We start from the raw sequence: 26,575 nt of genomic DNA, 5'->3' as shown, positions 1-26,575 counted from the left end.
CTGCTGATGCTGTGACCCAAGCCTCCTTCATAAATCACACTGTTAGGCTATCTGATGTGTCCCTTGGCTCCTAGATAAGAGGTACTCTTATCAGGAAGGACATTCCAAGGGCTTAGAGATTCCTTTCCAGTTCCCATTTTCCTCATCTCCAGTATAGCACCACCATCACCCAGTTGCTTTTGAGATACCTGGGTGGTATCCCCACCTCTTGTCTCTTCACCTTCCACAACCAGTTAAGGTGCAGATTCTGCTTTCCTTTACAATATTCCCTATTTATTTCAGTGTTCCTGTCCTACTTGGGAACATCATCTTTCACCCAGGTTATCACAGGGTCTTTTCCTCCAGATCACCCACTGCTCTTCTCTTACTATTCATTTTACTTTCAAACAATCAATGAGTTTATATTTAAAGTGCATCTTTTGTGGGCAGCATTGCTTTTTTTTAAGAAGTATTTTATTTATTTATATTTTTAATTTGATCAGAGAGGGCCAGAGAGAGAGAGTGAGAGAGAGAGAAAGAGAGTGAGACAGCAAGCTGCCAGGTCCAGGACTGAAACCATGTTTGGGATGAGTCAAGCCATGTGGGAAGCCAGCACCCTTGACCACCACACCACTAGCTGGTCCACTTTTTTTTTTTTTTTAATTTTTATTATTTTTTTTCAATCTGACCAGAGAGACACAGAGAGGGATAAACAGAGGGAAAGTGAGAAAGCAAGCTGCCAGGTCTAGAACTCAAACTATGATCAGCCACGAGGGTGTCCAGTGCCTCAACCACCTGCTGGCCCCCAGCATTGCTTTTTTAATCCAGCCTGACAATCTCTACCTTTTCAGAATGTTTAGTCTTACATTAAATTACATTTAATATATTCATTGCTACAGTTGGATTTGTATCTGTCATTTAAGTGTATGTTTTCTGTTTGTCCCATCTGCTTCTGTTATTTTATTTATTTTCTCTCTTTTTTTGTGTGTTTGTGTGAATTTAATGTTTTTGAGAATTAGATTTTCTTAATTTACTTCAGGTTCACCTCTTTGCGTCATGATTACTTTAGTACTCTAGGGTATGACTTCTCTATTCATTACTCTAAAGATAAAACATCTTTAACTTTTCTCAATCTGTTTAGAGCACCACAATATCACTTCATATAGAATACAAGAATCTCAGGGCTGGCAAGTGGCATGGTGGTTAAGGACTCCCACATGGCCGACTATGGTTTGAGTCCTGGACATAGCAGCTTGCTTTCTCACTTTGTCTCTCTCTCTGTCCCTCTCTGGTCAAATTTAAATAAATAAATAAAATAATTATTTTTTAAAAAGAATACAAGAAACTCACCCCATGCCTTCCACAATGTGTTTTTTGCATACACCTCACTCACCCTTTTTAGATTCCCCATTGTTTTAAAGCCCATATTCTTATCACTCACAGGCCTCTGATACATTAATGCATTGTTTAATGGTGGGGATGGATGCATCCTGAGAAATATGTTGCTGGGTAATTTTATTATTGTATGAACAACAGAATATACTTACACAAACCTAGATGCTATCGCCTATTACACATGTAGGCCATCTAGTATTACCTGTTGTTCCTAGGCTGTAAACCTGTATTGCATATTACTACCTATACAGTAGCTATTGTAGGTAGCTGTACCACAATGGTAAGTATTTGTGTATTTAAACATATCTAAGCATAGAAGAGGTACAGTAAAAATACAGTATATAAAAAGGGAGTATACCTATACAGAGTACTTATCATGAATGGAATCTGAAGGACTGCAAGGTGCTCTGAATGAGTAACTGAGGGAGTGGTGAGTGAATGAACATTACTGTAGGCTTTATAAACACTCTACACATAGGCTACACTAAATTTATTCTTAAAAGTGTATTTAATATTATTATTAATATTATTAAGGTGCTGGATTGCACGTGACTGGCTGTGTGGTTCAAGTCCCGGACATGGCAGCTTGCTTTCTCACTCTCTCTCTCTCTCTTTCTGCCCCTCTCTGTCCCTCAAATTAAAATAAATAAAGTTAAATAAAATATTCTGTTAAAAAAAGAAAAAGAGGGTCTTTTTCTCTCTCTCACTCTGCCCCTCTCTGGTCAAAATTATAAATAAATAAATAAATAAATAAATAAATAAATAAATAAATAAAAGTTTAAGAAAATCATTCTAAAAAAGAAAAATCAAATCACACGGGGCATGTATGCATGAATACCTAAGATCCTGAGAAGTGACTGGAGGAAAAGGGATTATGACATGGCCATCCCCCTGGGGGTAATTTTTAACAACCACTCCTCCAGCACATGCACTCTATAGCAAAAACTAAGATAAAGTAAATAAACAAATAAACTTTAGCTTATTGTAACTTTTTTAAAAAAAAAACTTTTTGACTCTTTTATAATAACACTTAGCCTAAAACACAAACACATCATATAACTGAACAAAAATATTTTCTCTTGGGCCAGCCTGTGGCCTGGTGGTTAAGGTGGCTAGATCCAACATGGTTGACTGAGCAATTCAAATTCTGGACCAGGTGGCTTGAAAAATATGCCAGCCCTGTGTGCGTGCTTGTTCGAAATCTCAAAAGGAGAAAGAAATGGTGGAGAAGGTATTGCAGTATGACCATGCCCCATGGGGGTTGCCTTCTCACTTTCCCTCCCTCCATCTCTCTCCAGCAAGTGCACATGCCCTCTGACAATTTTTTCTTTCTTTATATCATTATTCTATAAGCTTTTTTCTATTAAATTAGATTATTTACTGTTAATTATTATTATTATTATTAAAAGCTTAAATACAAATACATTAGCCTAGGCTTACACAGGGTCAGGGATCATCAATATTCTTGTCTTCTTCCTCCATATATTGCCCCACTGGAGGACCTTATATGAAACAATACTTTCTTTCTGAAATATCCCCTGAAGGATGTATACTTAATGACTGCCAGTGCAGTAGATTTACATAAGCATCACCACAAACATGAATAACACTTTGTGCATCTTTTGATATCACAGTGGCTCCGATGTTGCTAGGCAAAGGTGATAGGAACTTTTCAGTTCAGTTACAACCCTCACCTATGCAGTCTGTCACTAACTGAAATGTAATTATGTGGTGCATGACTACTTTTATTGCCCTTAAATATCGATGTTTGCCTCCTTGCCTTTGTTCACACTGCTACCTTGCGGGAAATGCGGTTTTTCCATGTTAGAGAAGACTCGGCTCTTTAGTTCTAAAGTCTAACCAGGCCTTGAAAAGTTCAATTGGATATTTGCTTCTCTGCATGCCACAGCCTAAGTGTGCTGACATCACAGGCCTTGTGATACTTTGACTTTCATGGCTTTACAAGTTGCTCTCCCTGTACTAAACAGTGAACGAGCTCCTTAAGTCAGGAATCTTCCATGGCTTTGTTCCTAGCAACTAACACTAGACCAGGCACATGGTGAGTCTTCAGTTTATGCTTATTGAATCAAAATATGAGTGGCAGTTGTGGTTGGTTTCCAACATGATTTTCATTTTTCCCACCATATATGGCACAGAGCCAGGAATGTAAAACATTCTGGATAGATAAATGATCATGGCAAGATCAGACTTAAGAACATTATGAAATCAGTACCATCTATCCCACCAACATTTTTTTATACAACTCAGTGTTATTTTTCACTTTAACAGAGACCTGTGTCATTCAAAGATGTGGTTGTGGGCTTTACTCAAGAGGAATGGCACCAGCTGAAGCCTACTCAGAGGGCCCTATATCGGGATGTGATGCTGGAGACCTATAGCAACCTCGTCTCAGTGGGTAGGAGCTGTTTTGCTGTGCAATTCAGATTATGCTGGGCTGGCTGATCATCTTCCCGTTCTCGATTGCTAAAACCGAAGAAGTACCTAGAGCCTCTGAAATACCGGACTTATTTAATACTTATCTAGCACTTTAATTTGCCAGATACTGTATAGCCACTTTAAAGATGTTAACTCATTTACTTTTCATAAGGCCTCATGAGGTAGGTACTATTAGAACCACTATTTTACAGATTTGGAAACTGAGGCACAGTGAAGAGAATAACTTGCTGAGAGTAACCCAAATAGTATATACTAGAGTCAGAGTTTGAACCCCAGCAGTATCTGCACAGAACACATTCCTAACCTGCTCACAGTGCTGCCTTAGAAAGTATTGCTTGAGTTTCAGAGGTCCTAGAGTACTAATTCTACATGATTCTGAATGTGTGTGTGTGTGTGTGTGTGTGTGTGTGTGTGTATGTATATACATATATACATATGTATATATACATATATATATGTACATACATACATACACACACACACACATACACATATATATACACATACACAGTATCCCCTAACCCATGCCCAAGTACAGCATCTATTGTGCAGCCTTTGCAGCTGCCTGCCAAACTCTAAAGACCAAGGACCTCAGTCCAAGGCCTGGATCATTTTCCTGAAACAGGTTATGAAGGCACCAAACCAGATGTAATCCTCAGGCTGGAGCAGGAAGAGGCACCATGGATTTGTGAGTCAGCATGCCCAGGGTGCCATTGTCAGGGTAAGTGTAATAAATCTAGCAAAAGGGGTACATTAGAAGGTTGACACTCTGAAATTTTGTTTATAGTCCTGTTCTTTAAAGACTTGATATTTCTTTAAGAACTTCAGCCTTATTGATGACACTTCAATTGTCATGTATCCAAATCCCCCATATATAGGCATTCCTTCTCCCTCTACTTGAAATCTCACCTCTCTCCTATGTGCTCATCCCACCTATCTTTCTTCAGAATCTTTAGTCTTGCTCATGAAGTACACCTCTTCTTTCTTTCTTTCTTTTTTTAATTTTAGAATTATTTTATCTATTTATTATTATTTTTTTTTAATTTGACCAGAGAGAGAGAGAGGGAAAGTGAGAAAGCAAGCCACCAGGTCCAGGACACAAACTGAGGTCAGCCATGTGGGAGTCCAGCGCCTTAACCACCACCACACCTGCTGGCCTCCCACCTTCTCTTTCATATTCAGATATTCTTGCAAGTAATCTTCTATGATTCTCCCATTCCTTCCAGTCATTGCCTAATCTGCATTCTAACACTTTCCAGGTGAAACATTATACCTGTCTCCCATTTTCATAGTCTTACCACCCATCTTTTCCTTAATCCTTGCACTAAAATTTAAGTCATTCCCATAGTAGGTTGACTGGAGGAAGTGGTGGAGGGGAAAATGACCCTCGACAGCTGGGTAGTGAAGGAGATGGCTGAGCTGGGCCCATCTTAACCACTTCTAATTAACATGCAATATGATTGCCTCTCTCCCATCAGCTCTGTAAAACATTTCAACAATACCCATGGTATCTTGAGTGTTGGTGTCCAACTCGTAGAGACACTTCTAAACTACTTCTGTCTGAGGGTTAAGGACTTAGCAGGAATCCATGCTATTTGTTCCCAGATCTCTTCATGCCACTTACATCTAGGTGTTGCAGTCACACAATTGATTACAACATAGTATATATAAACCAAAAAAACACTCAAGTCCTTTTCTTGCTTCTCATCAAAATGATGTCTTTGAAGTGACCACCATCCAGCTTTCAGTGGTTGTAGTAGTATCAATAGCATCTTCATCCCACCATCCAGCTTTCAGTGGTTGTAGTAGTAGCATCTTCACTATTATTGTTTATACACCATGTGGGTTCAATGTGAGCACTTAACTGATTTAACCTGTATAGAACCTGTGAGGTAGGCAGCCTTTAACCCCATTTACAAATGAGGAAATGATTAGAGATAGGCAAGAAACATCAAAGAACATACAAGCTGTCTTCAAAAAGTTTATAGATAATGTCATGAAAATCAATACACAGATTATAAAATAAACTTACTACTTGCATTTTTCCATGAACTTTTTGAAGTGCACTGTACAACAAGTAAAGAATAGACAGGCATTTGAACCGATGATATGAGCAGCTTTGTTTCATCAGATTCTTCAGAACTAATGCTCTTTTTTTTTGAGAGATTTTTGCTACAGGTTTGTGCTTGCCAGAGAGACAGAGAGACAGAAAGTTAGAAATCAACCCCCAGGGAAGATGGCCAACTCCCAGTCCCTTCTCCTCTTGGGATTTTGGGCATGCATGCACATGCACCAGGCATGAATCTCAAGCTGCTGAGTCTGAGGCTCAGACCATGGTCAGCCATGTGGGAGTACAGCACCTTAACCACTATACCACCTTCTGGCCCTGAGAACCATTGCTTTTAACCACTATGTTGTGGCGTCCTGTGCTTCATTAAAATGTGCTCATCAGCCTTCCTGAAACCGTGGTGACCTGTCAGCTCTTCTTCTTACTCTTGAAAATTTTACAACTACAAATGCCATGAAAATGCATATAATCAGCCCTCCTCCAGTGTTCTGTATTTCCTATTTTCCTAGCTCAAGCCCAGTCTTTTCCTTCTAGGGTACTGCTGTATCTTCTGTTTTCCACAATTTGGTTCTCCTTTCAATGGTGTAACCCAGTCAGTGAATTCATTCATTATGAGACCACATGATACTTATCACAACTGTTCCCTTTGCTATTTTGGGCTTTGTCTCCCTTGCATCACCCAGCTCCCCATTTTACCAGGCTCTGGATCATCTCCACAGAGCATCTTCATTTCTTCTTGCTACCCTCCCTCGTCCCTACACACACATAACCCTCATCTTGTTTTTCTTGGTAGAGTTTTGGTACCATGTAGTCTTAATTTATTTATTTTTTGGGAGATTTTTGCTACAGGGCATGTGCTCTTGCTGGAGAGACAGAGACACGGAAAGCAAGAAATCACCCACTGGGGGAATGGCCACACCACAATCTTTTATGTCCATTCTCCTCTCAGGAGTTTGGGCACACATGCACACACACCTGGTGTGAGTTTTAAGCTACAGGATCTGGGACTTGAACCACAGTTGACTAGTGGGAGTCCAGCAATATAACCATTATGCCATTTGCTGGTCCCCATGTAGTCATTTTGAATCTTCTGCCTCTACCATTCTCTTTCATTTCTCTATCCATAAATATTGGTTTTATTGATCTTTTTTTCTTTGAGAAATGACTTTAAATCTTCCTCTCCACTTTTCACTTAACAGCGACTCTTTCTAATATCAGACCCAGATTACCTCATGCCTAAATGTCTTTAAATTAGGGCTTATTTATTTTGGTGCCATTGACCTCTTAGGCATTCTGTTGAAGGCTATATAGACCTTTTTTTTTTTAGAGGTTTTTGTTGTAGGGTGCGTGTGCTTGCCAGAAAGATAGAGAGACAGAAAGCAAGAAATCACCCCCCAGGGGGGATGGCCATGCTGCAATCCCTTCTCCTCCATGTGGGAGTCCAGCACCCCAACCACCATGCCACTTACCAGCTTCTGCCTCTTAATATTGTAACTAACTAGCTTGTTAGGATAAACTCTGATAATTACTATATCAGTGGTTGTCAAACTCTTAACATGTTAAGAATCTGCTAGACAGCTTGTTAAAATGCAGATTCTGATTCAGTAGATCTGGGATGACAGTTGGAATTCTGCCTATTTCACAAGCTCCCAAGTAAGGCCAGGGTGGCCCCCTGAATAGCCACATAAGGAGCGACATGATGCTAAATAACATTTAAACCTCTTCCCTTTATAACGGGGATCAGCAGACTAGGACCTAACATGTTAGCCATCTGTTTTAGTGAATAGAGTTTTACTAAAACATCGTGAAACCTGTATGTTTACATATTATGTTTTCTTGCTACAGCGGGAGAGTTGAGTAACTGTGACAGACCGTATGGCCAAAGAATATTTGCTTTCTGGTCCTGTAAGAACAAGTTAAATGGGCTCAGTAGATGGCATAGTGGTTATGTTGCTAGACTCCCACACGGTTGACCACAGTTCAAATCCCAGACCCGGCAGCTTGAAACTCATGCTGGGTGTGTGTATGTGCATGGCCAGAATCCCAAGAAGAGGCTGGAGGAGAAGGGACTGCAGTGTGGCCATCCCCCCTGGGGGGTGATTTTTCACTTTCTCTCTCTCTGGCAAGCACAAGCACTCTATAGCAAAAAATCTCTCTTAAAAAAAAAGAGAAAAAATGAACAAATTTGATAACCCCTTCTCTATATCATTTCTTCCTCAAAATATCTTTTTCTATATTCTATGACATATTGCATTCAATTTGTGCCTATTTTGTGAATCCTCTACTCATAGTTTACCACCCTTCTCTGCATTGGTGCTTTTGGTTATGATTTATGTTCTCTATACATATACTCTGTACCCTTGAAATGTTGAGGACATTTCTCAAGTAATTTTTATTCCAGATCATAGTAGTATAAACATTCATAAGGAATGATTCACTGTATTTTCTCCAGAAGACATCTGGCAAGTTAATGTCCAGAGGAAAAGACGGCAAGCCATATTCTTGAGGCAAGGTGCTTTCATCAGCAAGAAAACATTGCCCAAGGGAAAAGTCCATGCATGTAGTAAGTTTGGGAAAATACCGCATTTGAGCACTGATCTTTTTCCTTCAATTCAAAGCCCCAATAGCTGGGACCCTTATGGAAAGAGTTTGAATCATTGTTTAGACCTGGTTGGTTTTAAGAAAAACTATGCAAAAAAACAAGACGAATATTATGGATACGGGAAATTGTTACAGTGTACAAACCATGACAGAAGACCTAATGGAGAAAAACCTTGGGGATGCAGTCACTGTGAGAAAGCTTTCAGCCATAACCCAACATTCATGTATAAACAAGCAGTAACGAATTCTCTTGCATACAAACGGAAGAGGGTTCCACCTACAGAAAAACCTCATGTCTGTAACGAGTGTGGGAAAGCCTTCTGTTACAAGTCTGAATTCATTAGACATCAGAGAAGTCACACGGGGGAGAAGCCTTATGGCTGCACTGACTGTGGGAAAGCCTTTTCACATAAATCTACCCTCATTAAACACCAGAGAATTCACACTGGGGTAAGACCTTTTGAATGTTTTTTTTGTGGGAAAGCCTTCACTCAAAAGTCACACCGTACAGAACATCAGAGAACACATACAGGAGAGAGACCTTTTGTGTGCAGCGAATGTGGGAAGTCATTTGGTGAGAAGTCATACCTCAATGTACATCGAAAAATGCACACAGGAGAGAGACCCTATCGTTGTAGAGAATGTGGAAAATCTTTTAGCCAGAAGTCATGTCTCAATAAACATTGGAGAACTCATACAGGAGAAAAACCCTATAGATGCAGTGAATGCGGTAAAGCTTTCTATCAGAAACCAAACCTCAGTAGACATCAGAAAATTCATGCTAGGAAAAATGCCTACAGAAATGAAAATCTAGTAGTTGTGGGAAAGCCTTGAGGGAGATACCCATTTACACTATGTACAGGAAAATTCATCCTTAGGAGAAATCTTAACCAATTTAATGCATTTGGACAAAGCTTAAGGGAAGTCATGCTCCAAATGTGGTAAAAAAAGATAAAAGAAAATACTTTATAAGACATAAACATGATAATTTTGGCATATAAAAGTTTAAAAATGTTTAATAGAATGATAACGCAAAATACATGTGAAGAGACTTAAAGGTATATTATGATATGCTCCACGTAACTCACATAATACGTACTACTTATATCTTACAAGTGTAAATGTGAACTTAACATAAATTCTGAAAATCAAACATGTATATGTCACATAATATGGAGAATATCATTCACGAAACTTTTCCATGCAAGTATCACCATTGTCTTTTGGTATCTTTTTTTAAATTAATTTATTTAATTCCATTAGTTATTACTATTGTTATTTTTAATTTGATGAGAAAGTGATGGAGAGAGAGAGAAGGGGAAAGTGAGAAAGCAAGCTGCCTGGTCCTGGATTCGAACTACGGTTGGCCATGTGGGAATCCAGTGCCTTTAACCACCACACCACCTGCTGGCCCTGTTTTTTGGTATCTTTACAGTACAAAAAATATTAATCACAACAACAGTAACAATAAAAACATGGCCAACTATTTAAAAAGGAACTTTAATGTATCATATCAGAAACATTTTCTCTACCTTTATGTAATAAATGTAAATGGCTATATCAATTATTATTGAATCCTTCTCTAAATAAACCAATGTCTTTATTATGTCTTTTGAGATGTCAAGCAAAAACTTTAATAAAAATAAATTTATATTGAAAAAATACAAACTTGGGGCCGGCAGGTGGTGTGGTGGTTATGGCACTGGACTCCCACATGGCCGACCCTGGTTCAAGTCCCAGACCTGGAGGCTTGCTTTCGCACTTTCTCTTTCTCTGTCTTATTCACTCACTCTGTTTCTCTCTGGTCAAATTAAAATAAATAAAGTTAAATAAAAATAATTCTTTTTTTTAAAAGAAGAAAATACAAACTTGAGTAGCTTAACAACCAGATTCTGGCTAAACAAAATACTCGGCACACCTACAAAAATGTATATAGTATATTAGTCATATTTTCTTTTTATAATTATTTTTTATTTTAACTTTATTCATTATTATTATTTTCCAATTTGACCAGAGATAAACGAAGAGAGAGAGGGAAAGTGAAAAAGGAAGCCGCCAGGTCTATGACTTGAACCATGGTTGGCCATGTTTTATATATAGGTCTTATAATTCTACCAATATTTAAGTAGCCACTCAGAATCTACATTTTTCAAAATTTCCCTCCCTATAAGACTGCCTGATAAGAAAGGATAGACAACCACATACATAAACATTATTAAAAGAATGATTAGGGATGAGCAGGTGGTGTAGTGGTTAAGGCATTGGACTTCTACATGGCCTACCACAATTTGAGTTTCAGACCTGTTGGCTTGAAAATCACAGGCACAAGTATGTGTGCCCAAAATCCTGAGGGATTGTGGGGGGTCATCCCTCCAGGAAGGTCATTTCTCACTTTCTCTCCCTTTTTCTCTCTGGCAAGTGCATGTGCCCTATAAAAAAAAGCTTTGGAAAAAGTGTAAGATTTAAAAAGATACCTCAGACAACTGTAGATCAATATATTTTTAATACAGAAGAAATAGATTTTTTTAAGTCATGAAAGTTGCAATAAGAAGTAGAAAACTTGGTAGAACAATCTTCATTGAAGAATTTGGAATAGCGATTAAAGATCTATGCCATTAGTTCCTGCTATCCATGAGCAATATGTTCCAAGACCCATCCTCTACCAGTGAGATGCCTGAAACCATGGATGGTACTAAACTCTACAAATACTTATGTTTCTTCCTATATATACATACCTATGATAAAGCATAATTTATAAATTATACACAGTAAAAGATTAACAAAAATAACTAATAATAAAATGAAAGTTATAACAGTATAGTGTAATAAAAGTTACGTGCATTTGATCTCTCCCTCAAAATATTTTTTGAAGAATTATTTTATTTAACTTTATTTATTTATTTTAATTTGACCAGAGAAGAACAGAGAGAGAGAAGGAACTTGAGAAAGCAAGCTGCCAGGTGCAGGACTTGAACCATGGTTGGGCATGTCCACTGCCCTTAACCACCACATCACCTGCTGGCCCCCTTCCTCAAAATATCTTATAGTATTGTACTTACCTATTTTCAGACTTTGGTTGACTGGTTAACTGAAACCTAAAAAGCCATAAGTAAGGGAAGCCTTTTGTAATTAAAAAAATATTCCAGGCCTAGACAGTTTCATGATTAGTTCTATCTACTTTTTTAAAGAAATAGTAAAACTAGTGTTATTTATATTTCAGTTTACCTGCAGTCAGAATAAATTTAACACCAAAATCAAATGAAAGTTGGGAGAAAACCGCATATCAGATTACTCATGAATATAGAAACAAAAATTGTCTAGTTTAAGTAGTAAGTGAAATTTAGCAATATACCTAAAGAATGACATACTTTGTTAGCCAAATAAGAGTTATCCCAAGGGAGCCAGCAGGTGGTGTTGCGGTTAAGGCCTTGGACTCCCACATGGCCTGCCAAGGTTCAACTCCCAGACATGGTAGGTTGAAAATGACACTGGGCATGTGTGTACACATTCCCAAAATCTCAGGAGGAGAATGGAGGAGAAAGGATTATGACATGTCCATCCCCCCGTAGGTTGATTCCTCACTTTCCCTCACTGTCTCTGCCTCTCTGGCAAGCACAACTGCCATACGAAAAAAAAAAAAGAAAGAAAGAAAAAAATGTTATCCCAAGAATGCAGAGCTAGTTCAGAAATAAGAAATAGAGATAAAATTAACAGCTTGAAGGAGAGAAATCATTTGCACCACCAATAGATGGTGATAAGGCATTTAATAAAATTTCAAACATTTCTAATTTTACATTAATTAAATTTAGTTGATGATAACCACTTAGAGTTTTTTCCCAAAATCCTATAGCAAATAGTATGCCAAAGCCATTTTTTTAAAGCATGGCCATCCCCCCACCCCCACCATTTGGGAGTGATTTCTCACTTTTCCTCTCCCTCTTTGGCAAGCGCACATGACCTATGGCAAAAACTTGAAAGGAAAAAAGGTAGGAATTTAATATTGTATTGGAAGTTCCAATGAGGGCAATATAAAAGAAAATTAGGGGCTAGGCAGGAGTAGTAACACAACCACATCCACATGGGAAAGGTTCTGAGTTCACATCCTGTAGCCTCCCTGAGCATACCAGGTGTGCACTTTCATGTTTGTGAACTGGGCCAGCTGAAACTGGGGGTGGATTGGGACCTATACACCCTATTGGGGATGCCTCTGTGTGTGTGTGTGTGTGTGTGTGTGTGTGTGTGTTTGTGTGCGTCTTTCTCTCTGTTTCATGGAAGAAATGAACTTTATAAAAAAGGAAAAGAATCAGTATAAACAATGGAAAAGAAAAGGTAAAACCATTTTTTGCTGGGAACCAGCAGTTAGCGTAATGGCTATGTCGCTGGACTCCCACGTAGTTGACCACGGTTCGTGTCCTGGACCCGGTGGCTTAAAACTCACGCCGGGCGCATGTGCGTGTGCGCCCAAGATCCCAAGAGGAGAATGGAGGAGAAGGGATTGCGGCGTGACCATCCCCTCTGGAGGGGTGATTTCTCGCTTTCTGTCTCTATGTCTCTCTCTGTCTGGCGAGTGCACGCGCCCTATAGTGAAAACCTCTCCCCCCCAAAAAAAAACATTTTTTGCTAATGATATATATATTAATAAATGAAGACCTCTAATTCTGTTTTAGTTAAGATAATTTTGTTTTCTTCAGTTGCCAGAGGGCACATGCACTCTCCAGAGAAAGAAAGCACCCCCTCCAAGTAGAATATGGTTACACTGCAATCCTTTTTCCTCCCATTTTTCTATCTCACCAAAATTTGGGGCACATACACACAACACACACTACCAGTGGGTTCCAGACTCGGCAGCTTGAAACTCACACTGGGCACATGTGTACGTACTCAGAATCTAGAGAGGAGAATGGGATTATAGCATGACCATACCCCCGAGGGGGTGATTTCTCACTTTTTCTGACTCTGGCAAACACACACACCCTATAGCAAAAACTGGAAGGAAAAATAAAGGATTCTGGCACAATTGACTTTAATCTGGAAGAAGGTAAAGTTGGACCAACAGTAACCATATCTAAAAATGAAGTCCAGATGTATTTAAGACTTATTTTTGTTTTTTAGGTTTTTGCCATAAGGGTGTATATGCTCACACACACATGCACACACACACACACACCACACACATACACATAGAGTGAGAGAGAGAGAGGGAAAGTGAGAAATCACCCCCACCCTAGGGGAATAGCCACACCTCAGTCCCTTCCCCATTCACCGCTCTAGATTTGGGGCATGAACACACACCAAGCATGATTTTCAAGCCTCTGTGTCCAGGACTTGAACCATGGTCAGCCAAGTGGGAATCCAGCACCTTAACGGCCATGCCACCTACTGGCCCCAGACTTAAATTTTTTAAATATTCTTTTTTTTTTTTTGAAGAGTTTTTTATTGCTATAGGACGTGTGCGCTCACCAGACAGACAGAGAGAGACAGAGAGACAGAAAGTGAGAAATCACCCCCCAGGGGGGATGGCCACGCCACAATCCCTTCTCCTCCATTCTCTTCTCAGGATCTTGGGCACGCACGCACATGCGCCCGGCGTGAGTTTTAAACTACCGGGTCTGGGACGCGAACTGCAGTCGAATACATGGGAGTCCAGCGACATAGCCATTACGCTAACTGCTGGTCCCAAATTTTTAAAATATTCTTGGGGCCAGCAGGTGGTGTGGTGATTAAGGTGCTGGGCTCCCACATGGTTGACTGCTCTTTGAGTTTCAAGCCGCCAGGTCTGGGATTCAAACTGCAGTCAACTATGTGGGAGTCCAGTGATGTAACCACTATGCCATCTCTTGGTCCCCTAACTAAATAATTCTTTTAAAAAATATTTAGCCTTAATAATTGGAGAATGCAGATTAAAATTTCAATGAGATAACACTACTTTTTGCTGTCAGAACAATAGGTGTCTTTATATACTATTTGTGGAAACTAAGTTTTAGAAAGTAGTTCAAATTGCTCTTTGAAAGCAATCTGGGGACCAGCAGTGGTGTGGTGGTTAAGGCAGCTGGATCCCACATGGCAGACTATGTGGTTTGAGCCCCAGACCTGCACCTTGAAAATTACACCAGGCACATGTGCATGCTTGCCCAAAATCCCAGAAGGAGAAATGTAGTTGAAGGGTGTGACCATGCACCCTTCACCCATGGGTAGAGGGTACTTTCTCTTTCTCCCTCTCTATCTTGAAGGCACGCATATGCCCTCTGGCAAATTAAAAAAAAAAAAAAAAAAAAAAACTTAACACCAGTGTTTGTTTTGCTATAGGGCACATTGTGCTTGCCAGAGAGAGAGAGATGTAAAGTGAGAAATCACTCTCTAAGGGAGATGACCATACCACAATCCCTTCTCTTCCAGTCTCCTCTTGGATTTGGGGCACACAAGCACATGTGTCCAGTGTGATTTTCTTTTATTTTTTCTTTAAGAATTATTTATTTAATTTTACTTATTCATTCATTTATTTTAATTTGACCAGAGAGAAAGAGAGATACAGGAAAAGTGAGAAAGCAAGCCACCAGGTCTGGGACTCCAACTATGGTTGACTATATGGGAGAGTCCAGCACCTTAATCACCACACCACCTGCTGGTCCCCTCAGCGTGATTTTCAAGCTGCTGGGTCTGGGACTCTACCACACAGTAGGCCATGTGAGATCCAGCACCTTAACCTCTACACCACCTGCTGGCCCTATGCCACTATCTAGAATCAACCCCTTGGAGGTAAGAGTCCTAATATAAAGGAATACATTTATTGTAAAAGTTTCCCAATTGCAAAAAAAACCCTCACTAGAATCAAAGTAAATGCTCATTCAGGCAAGTCGATTAGGAAAGAACTATAGTATATATCCATTCCATAGAATGTTTATATAGCCATTAAGATGGACAAATTAAATCTGTGTTAGTGGACTTGAATGTAATTTAACAATATTCTCTTAAATGAAAGCAAGTGATCAAGTTTGTAAAATATGACTGTTTTGTAAGTCAGTATGGAAATGTCTCTAGATGTTTATGAGAGATAAACATGTATCCATATATGTGTATGTGTCATTTTATATGTATTGTGAAAAGTATAGAAGAGTATGCATTGGGTCAGGGGAGGTGTGTGATGTAGGTAAGTTAGGAGGGATGGGAAAGAGGAAAGGAAAGCCAAAAAGAAAAATATGTAAATAACTACCAAATGTGGTATTTCAAATGTATGAGTAAGTAAAAAATATGGGGAGAGCTAGAGTTCTACTAATTTGTGAGAATGTTTATGGTGTATTATTAAGTGAAAAAAGTACATTGCATCATAATACATATTCTATTTTTAAACAAAACCCCTTATATGTATATATATGCATGTATATGTTTATGTGAACAAAGAGAAAAGTGTGGAAGGATATACACCAGTATGTCACCAAGGTAATTTTAGTTACCTGGATGAGGAATGTTAGTTGTTTAATTTATATATCTTTATATTGTTTTATTTGTTAATATCATATATTGCTTTTGTAATTTGAAGAACATAAAATAAAACAAAAGATTTCAAAATGTATGAGCTTTGAAAATGTTTTTGTTTTCTGACAAATTGGTACCCTGGTCCTGATCCCTAGATCAAACCTGGAGTAAAAGGAAAATGTATAAATCTGAAGACAAAGACTTTAAGAAACCCCAAAGTAGAGAAAAGTATTTTGTTAATTTACTTTGAAGTAATCTTAAAAATAAAATTTACAAAACAGGAATTTCTCATATTGCCTTTCCCCACCTTCTCCTGATGTTAACATCTTGTATACCCACAGTACAATGATTGAAACAGGAAATTAAATTAATACCATACTCATAATTAAAATAATACCCTTATTTGAATTTTTCCAGTTTTCTCACAGTTGTTCTGTCTATTCCAAGATCCAGGATTCTACATTGTATCTTTTTAGGCTATCCCTCAATTTGGGTTTGAGCCAGGTTTTCTGATTATACTGAGGTTATATATTAATGCTAAGTAAACGTTAATCACAGAAATCTTGTTTCTTTCTCTGTGCATCATATCAGAGGGGACACAATATTGATATCTTAAGTTGTATGTCTAAATTGAACTCTCTTTGTCCCTATTCCCTCCTCTTCCCCAGACCCTAACAATCACTATTCTACTCTCTGCTTCTGAGTTACCTTTTGAGATTCCACATGTAAGTGATATCACTATTTGTCTTTCTGTGCCTGGCTTATTTTATTTTTGAAAAGTTTTTGTCTTAGGGTGTGTGTGCTCGCCAGAGACAGACAGACACAATGAGAGGGAAAGTGAGAAGTCACCCCCCAACAGAGATGACCATGCCGCAATCCCTCCTCCATTCTCCTCCCAGGATCCTGAGCATGCATGCACATGTGCCCAGCATGATTTTCAAGCCACCAGCTCCTGCACTGAAACCATGTTTGTACAGCAATGTAACTGCTATGCTATCCTCTGGCCCCACCTGGCTTATTAGACACAATATCCTCTAGTTTAGTTATGTTGTCATAAATAACATGATGCCTTTTTAAGGTGAGTAGTATCCCATAGTATATATATTACACATCCCATTTTCCTGTCTATGGATACTTAGGTTGATCCCACATTTTTGCCATTGTGAATGGAGCTGTAGAGAACATGGAAATGCAACTGTAACTTCAACATACTGACTTCATCTCCTTTGGGCATATACCTAGAAGTGAGATTGCTGGATCATTCTTTTTTTAATTTTTTGAGGAACCTACATGCTGTATTCCATAATGGCTGTGTTAATTTACATTTCCAACAGTGTAAAAAAGTACACCTTTCTGCGAGATATATCATTGTGAGATTTTTTTTTCTTTTTAATCAACATATTTATTATTTAATTTGCCATAGGGAACATGCGCTTGTGGGGAGTTGAGGGGAGTGGGAGGGAGACAGAGGGAAGTGACAAAGCACCTGCCTGGGAGATGGCCATGCCACAGCCCCATTCCCTCCATTCTCCTTTTGGGATTCTGGACATGCACACCCACACACTCCTTCTGTTTTTCAAGACACTGAATCTGGGACTCGAACTGTGCAGTCATCTATGTGCGATCTAGCTGCCCCAACCACTGTACCACTGGCTGGCCCTCATTGTGGTTTTGATTTTATTTCCCTAATGATCAATGATGTTAATGAGCATTTTGTCATGTTTGTTGGCTATTTATAAGTCATATTTTGAGAACTGTTTCTTCATGTCATTTGTTCATTTCCTAATGGGATTATTAGGGTTTTTTTTGTTGCTGAGTTGAGTTCCTTGTATATTCTGGTTATTAATCCTTTGTCAGGTGTGTAGTATGCAGATATTTTCCCCCATTCTGTGGTTGTCTCTAAAGGTATATTTTTGCTGAGTAACAAATTACCTCACACTCAGTAGCCATAAACAATAATAAGTATTATTCTTAGCGCCAGCAGGTGGTGTGGCGGTTGGACTGGACTCCCACATGACTGACCAAGGTCGAATCCTGGACCTGGCAACTTGCTTTCTCATTTTTCCTCTTTCTCTTTCTCTCTCTCTGAATTTTAATAAGTACTTCTTTTTAAAAAGTTAAAAAGCATTATCTCACATAGTATCTATGGATCAGGAGTTCAAGATAGCCACTGACACCTCCCTTCCCCTAACTAACTGAATTCTTCCCCCTCACACTGCTCTTTACAAGTCTTTGTCCACACTGTCACTTTCCAGACTCCAGAATGCTGGAGCCCCAGTGCCATTCACTCTTATTTCTGGAAAAAACTTCCCCAGGGCCTGGCCACTCTGGTCTATACTGAGCCTCAAGCTATTATAATTTAGATTTTCTTATTCCTGTTCTGATTTCTGAAGAGGTTTCTACTCGTGTGTTTCTGCTCTGGTGAATCGTGATTCTCTTTTATCTGCTCCCCTTTCCAGTATTGGGGACAGTTGTTTGCCACATGACTTCAGTTCTGATATATATACATTTTTTTCTTTGTTATTTGGAGAGGTTTTTGCTATAGGGCATGTGCGCTCTCCAGAAAGACAGAGACAGAGAGACAGAAAATGAGAAATCACCCCCCCAGGGAATGGCCATGCCAACATCCCTTCTCCATTCTACTCTTGGGGTCTTGGGCATGCATACTGCGGTAGACTACATGGGAGTCTAGAGACATAGCCATTATACCAGCTGCTGGTCCCGATTTAAGTTTGTTTTGATTTGTTTTGTTTTGTTTTTATGTTTCTTTTTTTTTAGAATTTTTTAAAATTTAATTTTATTTATTTTAATTTGACCATGTTGTAGAGTGCCACCAAGTGAATGACCACCAAAGCCAGAAAAGTTTAAACTACAGCCTGAGGCTCAAGGACCAAGAGTCAGAAATGTAGCCCCAACTGAAGTTTGAATGGTCTTTTTATAGGGAGTCAGTTACAGGGGTTTCTATGCAAGCAGTTACAGAAGCTGAATCAAGCAGGTTAATTATTTCTGAGGGGAGTGGGGTTTCCATGCAAGCAGTTACATTGCTAAACAAAAGGGTTTCGGGCTAGTTAGCAAAGACAGGTAGCAGGTACAGGATGTCGTCCTGGATGTGGTTTTCTATATGGCTAGCACAAGCTATTTTCTCATGGGAAGAGTAAGCAGGTTTACAGAAGCAGACGGCCATGTTAGGGTAAAGGAACAAAATGGACAAACAGTTGTTCATGTGGAAGATCTAATATACTCCCTTCCACAACCAGTGAGGGACAAAGTGAGAGAGATGGAGAAAGTCAAAAAGCAAGCCGCCAGGTCCAGGACTCGAACCGTAGTTGGCCATGTGGGAATGCAGCAGCCTTGCAACCTGCCGACCCCAATTTAAGTTTTTTTTTAAATAATTATTTTTATTTAACTTTATTTATTATTATTATTTTACTTATTTTTTAATCTGAGAAACACGAGATAGAGTGAGGGACAGTGACAAAGCAAACCACCAGGTCTGGAACTTGAACTGCAGTCAGACATATGGGAGTCTACTGATGTAACCATGACACCATCTCCTGGTCCCTATCTTTTAAATACTGTAAATAAAAAGTGGATTACAAACTAAAATTACAAGAATACTTGTTTGTATTTACCTTTATTGGAGATCTTTATATTTCCCCCGGCATCCAGTTACTGTCTAGCATCCTGTAGTGCCTAACCGCTAAATTCCTAGTCACCTGTAATAATTTTCTTAATTTCACTGTTTATTTCACTTTAGCCAAAAAGCAAAAAAAAAATTCCCATTTTCCAGATATAGAAGGTTTAATGTTCAAAATAGTTTGGATTATGTTGTGATAAGCCAATTAAATCTTTTTTTTAAAAACTACTCTGTTTTTGTATGTTGCTGTGCATTGTGAAATGTAAAATTATTAAGGCTATTGTTAGCACATACATATTACCTGAATAAAGTAACTCACTGATTTCTTAGAATGGTGGTCAATCAAGTAGGATTCAGCCACTTAACCACCATGCCACCTCCTGGCCCAATGGCACTAATTTTTTTTTTTTTTCAAGTCAGATTGTTTTAATTTACTGACCTGGAAAAATACAATGTTATGTCAAGTGACAAACAGGAGCACTAAATTTTTATGTGACCTAGATAAGTTAGAGAAATACATAGCAAGCTCATTTGATTTGGAAGTTCCTTGAGCATTTGGTAGACTTTGCCCATAAAATGATTTGGCTTGGTCACCTCTAAGTAGAATTATCTAAAGTACATGGAATTTCTTTTTTCCGCATCTATTATTTTGGCCTACTAGAGGTTTATACTACTTAATTCTAATAAATTACATTCTCTTAGATACCACATATTTTGTAGATCTATCTAGACATTAGCAAATTAACCTCATTAAACACAATTATGTCCTTATGTCACATTCCCCCCCACACATTTATCAAGGTTTGCATCTGTATGTCCTCCTTTTTTCCTCTCAGAGCAACAGTTTTACTTTTCTTTCAACTTTTTCCCTTTTAATGTTATCTTCTACTATTTTTGGATTTAGTTTACTATTTTTCTTCTTAAGTTTAATAACTTTAATAAGTGTTATACACTTTTTAATTTTTCGCTACTTAAATATCAGCATAACTATACCTTTGCCTATACCACAGACTATATCTTTTTGTTCTGAATACGACGTTGGCTGCCAACCCTCTGATTATTCTACATAATATGCTCATTTTCATTCATTTCAAAATAACTCATGGGTTGATTTCTTTAACTTATTTGAGGAAGATTATCAATACATATGTTCCCTGTTTTACAATGTAGTTATGTTCTGATAAACCCATGCTAAGTTGAAAAACTTTAAGTAAAAAATGTATCATAAGGGGAACCAGCAGTTAGCATAATGACTATGTCGCTGGACTCCCACGTAGTCGACCGCGGTTCACGTCCCGGACTCGGTGGTTTAAAAAACTCATGCCAGGCGCATGTGCGTGCATGCCCAAGATCCCGAGAGGAGAATGGAGGAGAAGGGATTGTGGCATGACCATCCCCCCTGGGGGGTGATTTTTCACTTTTTGTCTCTATGTCTCTCTCTGTCTGTCTGGCGAGTGCACACGTCCTATAGCGAAAACCTCTCAAAAAAAAAAAAAAGTATCATAGGGTCAGCAGGTGGTGTGGATTTAAAGCACTGGACTCCCATGTGGCTGGCTGCACAGTTCAAGTCCCAGACCCAGCAGCTTTAAAAACACACTTGTTGGGGGAGCAGATGGCATGGTGGTTATGGCACTGGACTCCCACATGACTGCCATTCAAGTCCTGGACCTGGTGGCTTGCTTTCTCACTTCCCCTCTCTCTCTGGTGAGCACATATGCCCTATAGCAATTTAAAAGATGGGGCCGGCGGGTGGCATGGTAGTTAAGGGCGTTGGACTTCCACATGCCTGACTGTGGTTTGAGTCTTAGACCTGTGGCTTGCTTTTTCACTTTCCCTCTCTCTCATTCTGTCCTCCTCCAGTCAAATGAAAATAAATTTAATTTAATTTTCAAAAAAGAAAAGAATAGTGATAAATAAAAAATAAGTAAATAATTTTTAAAATAAAATAATATAAAATCATACTGGATGTGGAACCTGCAAATGGTGTAGTGGTTACATTGCTGGACTCCCACATGGCTGACCACAGTTTGAGGTCCTGACCCAGCAGCTTAAAATTCGCACTGGGTGCATGTGCATGCATGCCCAAAATCCCGAGAGGAGACTGATGGAGAAGGGACTGCAGCATAGCCATACCCCCAGGGGGTGATTTCTCACTTTCTATCTCTCTCTCTCTCTACCCCCTTCCGCCGCCATGCCACCCGCCGACCCAAACATATGAATATTTTTTTTTGAGAGGTTTTTGCTAAAGGGCGCGTGTGCTCGCCAGAGACAGACATAGAGACAGAGCGCGAGAAATCACCCCCCGGGGGGATGGTCACGCCACAATCCCTTCTCCTCCATTCTCCTCTCGGGATCTTGGGCATGCACGCACACACGCCTGGCGTGAGTTTTAAGCCACCGGATGGATCTGGGATGCGAACCGCGGTCAACTACATGGGAGTCCAGCGACATAGCCATTACGCTAACTGCTAGTTCCCACAAAAATATTTTTTGAGAGGTTTTTGCTATAGGGTGTGTGCGCTCACCCAGAAAGACAGGGAGGAAACAGAGAGACAGGAAGTGAGAAATCACTCCCCAGGGGGGATGGCCATGCCACAATCCTTTCTCCTCCATTCTCCTCTTGGGATCCTGGGCATGCATGCACATGCATCCAGCATGAGTTTAAGCCACCAGGTCCGGGACTCGACCTGCAGTTGACTACATGGGAGTCCAGCTACATAACCATTACACCAACTGCTAGTCCTGCAAAAATCTCTTATAAAAAACAAAACAAAACAAAAACAAAAACAAAAAAACACTGGATGTGTATGCACGTGTGCACAAAATCCTGAGATAAAAATGGAGAAGGAACTGTGGCATGGCCATCCCCCCAGGGGGTGATTTCCCATTCCTCTCTCTCTGGACACCAACTGCTAGTCCTGCAAAAATCTCTTATAAAAAACAAAACAAAACAAAAACAAAAACAAAACAACAAAAACAACAAAACAACAAAAAGGCATCATAAGTTGAAAATATCAAAAGTCATAAGTAAATTTATAATAGGTTACAGTTTGTACTGAATACATATTGGTTTTGGCTGTCATGAAGTAAAAGAAGCATAAATCAAACCATTGTGAGTTGGGAGGGGTTGTATTCAGATATAGTAGTTCCTCATCTGTGGGGAATAAATTCCAAGACCCCCAGTGGATGCCTAAATCTGGATAGTACTGAACCCTACCTATATAGACTATGTTTTTTAATCTGATAATTGAGATAGCTATTAAGTGACTAATGAGCAGGCACTGTCTATGACAGCATGGATATCTAGACAAAAGGATGAGTTATATCCACATGGAACAGCACAGGATGGTGTAAGATTCCATCACACCGCTCAGAACAGTGAACATTTTAAAACTTATGAACTGAGACCAGCAGATGGTGTAATGGTTATGTCGCTGGACTCCCATGTGCTAGACCACAGTTTGAGTCTGGGACCCAATAGCTACACATGCCGGGCATGTGTGCATGAGTGCCCAAAATCCCAAAAGAAGGATGGAGAAGGGACTGCGTTGTAGCCATCTTGCCTAGGGGGGTGACATCACCTTTTGTCTCTCTCTCTCTCTGTCTCTCCGGAAAGCTCATACACACTATAGCAAGAATCTCTCTAAAAAGTAAAATAAAACTCGTGAACTATTTCTGGAACTTTCAATTTAATATTTTTGGATGACAGAAAGCAAAACCATGGAGGGATGTCTACTATATTTATAGGCTATCATATTTTAATTTTTGTCCTATAATAGAAAAATATGTGTCATATGTATTCTTTCTGGAAAAACTGGTTTTGAGTAAAAATCCCACTTTTTGTTTTTTGGACCAGCATGTTTTCAACTCTTCTCAATTATATGAAACTACAGTTCAGCATAAAAGTTGAGGAGTGACTGAGTGACTGTAGGCTTATTTACCCACTCTTTATCTTGACTTTTTTTTTCATTTTAAATTCCAAGCTGATTAAGGAATAAGTCAGCTTTTCTATAAACATTTTATTAGGTCGCTGGAAAGTCATGATGTATTTATGTTTTCTTTTTTTTTTTTTTTCATGTTTAACAATCTTTAATTCAAATGTAAAAGTTCAATAGGAGCAATTTAGGGCTTGGGATATGTTTTGCTGTGTTTTTCTATGACCCAATACTTACTAGTCTTTCTCATTAGAAATACCATGATATCAACTAAAGTGTATAATATACCTAAAGTCCCTTCCACAAATAATAATGATGAAGATATTGATGTTAATATTGAATAACATTAAGTATATATTTACTAATTTTAGGAATAGTCCCAACCATTTTACATTAAAAAATTTTTTTTTTAAGTTTGCTATAGGCTGCATCCACTTGCGAGTGAAATCACACACACACCCCCCGGGGGGACGGCCATGCAGCAATCCCTTGTCCTGCATTCTCCTCAGGATTTTGGGCATCAATGCATTGTGCCTGGCATAATTTTCAAGCCACTGGACCTGGGATTCGAACTGCTCAATTTGCTACATGGGATTCAGCTGCCTTAACTTCTGTGTCACCTGCTGAGGTCATTTTACATTAAAAATAATAAAATAGCACTAATTTATCTATAGTATGTACATTATCAAATTCAAATCAGGTTCGCTCGCCCATGCACTATAAAACCAGGCTATAGGCACATGGTATGATGAAAGAAAGTACAGCTTTATTGCAAAGCGCAAAGCAAGGAGAGCGGGCAGCTCATGCTGAAAAGACCTGGTCTCCCCGAGATGTTCCCTATGTGCGTTTTTAAGGGCAAAACTAGGGGCAGAGGTCCTACGCGCATGATCAGTTCAGTGATTGGTTCAAGAGGGCGTGACCATCTCGTGGGCATTCTTGATTGGTGAGGCCTTAGATAATCAAATTTCTCTTCAGGTGTCTGGAGCCATTCAGCCTGGAGTCTTTGAGCTCACAACCAGCAGTTTCCAGCCTATAAAACATCTTACATATTGAAATGAAAACCTTATTTTTTCCTTTAAGTGAGAGTTCTAGAGGTCAAATGGCCCTCACTCATAATCCATGTTGGTCATTATCATAACCAAAAGTCTGAAGACTTACTCCTAATTCTGGGTCATTACAATGTAAATGGGCTTTATATTTCAGGAACCCTAGAAAATACATTTGGGGGGCCCTTGCTCGGTTTCATTTACATATATAACACCTATTTGTGTCCAAACACATATATAAGTAACTATAGTAGAACATATCTAGAAGATAACTAACAAATTCTTAATAGTGGTTATAATACGATGTGGAAATTGGAGCTACTAGTAATATTATATATGGAGAAAATGTTCATTGTGGAGAGTGGCCATGCTGAGCAAACATGGTAACCTTCAAACACATGCAGAAACAGCAGTTCCATGAGCTTCATTTGCATAGCTATGAAAGCAGTTAACATATGAACAAGCTAGCTATGTGCTGTTAGCATACTGCAAAGTAGTATCAAATGAAAGGAAATCACACGTTCATCAGAATCAACCCCAAAAGATCAGAGAAATCACGTGGAGTCAGTCATTCTAATTTAATTCAGCCAATTAACATCTGAAGAACAACTGGCTTTGCATTCTATTTCCTCTTCTCCCATTTTCTGCCCTATAAAATAATAAACCTGAGGATGGTTCCTGGTCATGACTTTCTCCATCAGAGAAGTTAGGCCCAACTGATCCTCGCTTTTCTATACTTGTATGCCTTTGTGTGTTTATTTTTACATTTCTAATCCACAGCCCTCCCAACCTCCCACTCGTGTTCAGCCGAGCAGATCTCAGCAAGTGGCGCCCTATGTGGGACACAATGGGTTAAATCTATCTACCAAATGTGATTTGGGGCCAGGCCCCTGGAGTTAATGACCATAGGAAAAGAAGGAAGGAACACAGTTTGGACAATTTTTAACAATGTTTTATGCCTGTTGGCTAGTGATATAAAATTGTTTGTGCAGGGCAGCAGCATTTTGGAGAAAAAGGTTATGTGATTGCTGTGCTTGTGTTTTTGGAGTGTCAGAAATGAGAGCAACAAGCTGTGTATCAGCTTGGTGTTTGAATATAAGAGCACCAGGAAGGCTGGTATGAGATCAAATGTGGCAAAAGAAAAGAGGGTACTTTCATCTACACATTAAATCTTGGATTATAGAAAAAGTATGGAAAAGGCTTTTCTGTGAAATGTTTTCAAGAATAACAGTTTCAATTTTTTTTAATAACATAAACTATATAGAGGATATCAGAATAAATGTTTAAAGGCTGATGTTGAAAATCTGTTAACACAGCCTCCACTGTGTGAAGCCCTACATGCTGTGCAGAACAAGGTGGGTTACATATAACTTTTTTTTTCTTTTTTTGGAGAGGTTTTTGCTATAGGGTGCATTCGCTCGCCAGACAGACAGAGAGAGACAGAAAGCGAGAAATCACCCCCCAGGGGGGATGGCCATGCAGCAATCCCTTCTCCTCCATTCTCCTCTTGGGATCTTGGGCACGCATGCACATGTGCCCGGTGTGAGTTTAAGCCACCGGGTCCAGGACTCGAACTGTGGTCGACTACATGGGAGTCCAACGACATAGCCATTACGCTAACTGCTGGTCTCACTTTTGTTTTGCTTGATGTCTAATATCCTACATGCCCATTGCTTGAATCATCAGTAAAATGCAGTCTCTACCTGTAGCTTTCCCTCAAAATATTCTGTGAGTCTTCAAAGCCTCCACTAAACACTGTTTAGTCCTAACACTGTTATATAAAGCTGCCCAACTCCTACTCAAAAATTTATTTGGAAAATAACAAAAATTACATAGATAATTTCTGATATATCATTTTAGAGCTCTTTTTTTTTTTTTCCTTTTTTTGGAAAGGTTTTGCCATAGGGCGTGTGTGCTCACCAGAAAGACAGACAGAGACAGAGAGACAGAAAGCAAGAAATCACCCCCCAGGTAGAATGGCCAT

The 26,575-nt window shown here is 39.2% G+C and overlaps 1 protein-coding gene across 2 annotated transcripts in view; it reads left to right on the top strand.

The window, feature by feature from the left end:
• Nucleotides 1–9,786, top strand: part of LOC102491431 (zinc finger protein 793) — a 73,472-nt gene extending 63,686 nt beyond the window's left edge. Inside the window, exons 4-6 of one of the 2 annotated variants that reach the window (XM_014582597.2) lie at nucleotides 3,664–3,790; nucleotides 4,457–4,552; nucleotides 8,352–9,786. In XM_014582597.2, coding sequence (XP_014438083.1) covers nucleotides 3,664–3,790; nucleotides 4,457–4,552; nucleotides 8,352–9,334 — 1,206 coding nt within the window. In that variant the 3' untranslated portion in view covers nucleotides 9,335–9,786. The remainder of the gene's footprint in view (nucleotides 1–3,663; nucleotides 3,791–4,456; nucleotides 4,553–8,351) is intronic. The other variant, XM_014582595.2, reaches the window with a different exon arrangement.
• The last annotated feature ends 16,789 nt before the right edge of the window (nucleotides 9,787–26,575 follow it).

This window comes from Tupaia chinensis, unplaced genomic scaffold (assembly GCF_000334495.1).
Source record: "Tupaia chinensis unplaced genomic scaffold, TupChi_1.0 Scaffold143654_1, whole genome shotgun sequence".
Classification (NCBI taxonomy): domain Eukaryota; kingdom Metazoa; phylum Chordata; class Mammalia; order Scandentia; family Tupaiidae; genus Tupaia; species Tupaia belangeri.
Note: the sequence above shows the minus strand (reverse complement) of the source record. Positions and strands in the feature narration are given on the sequence as shown.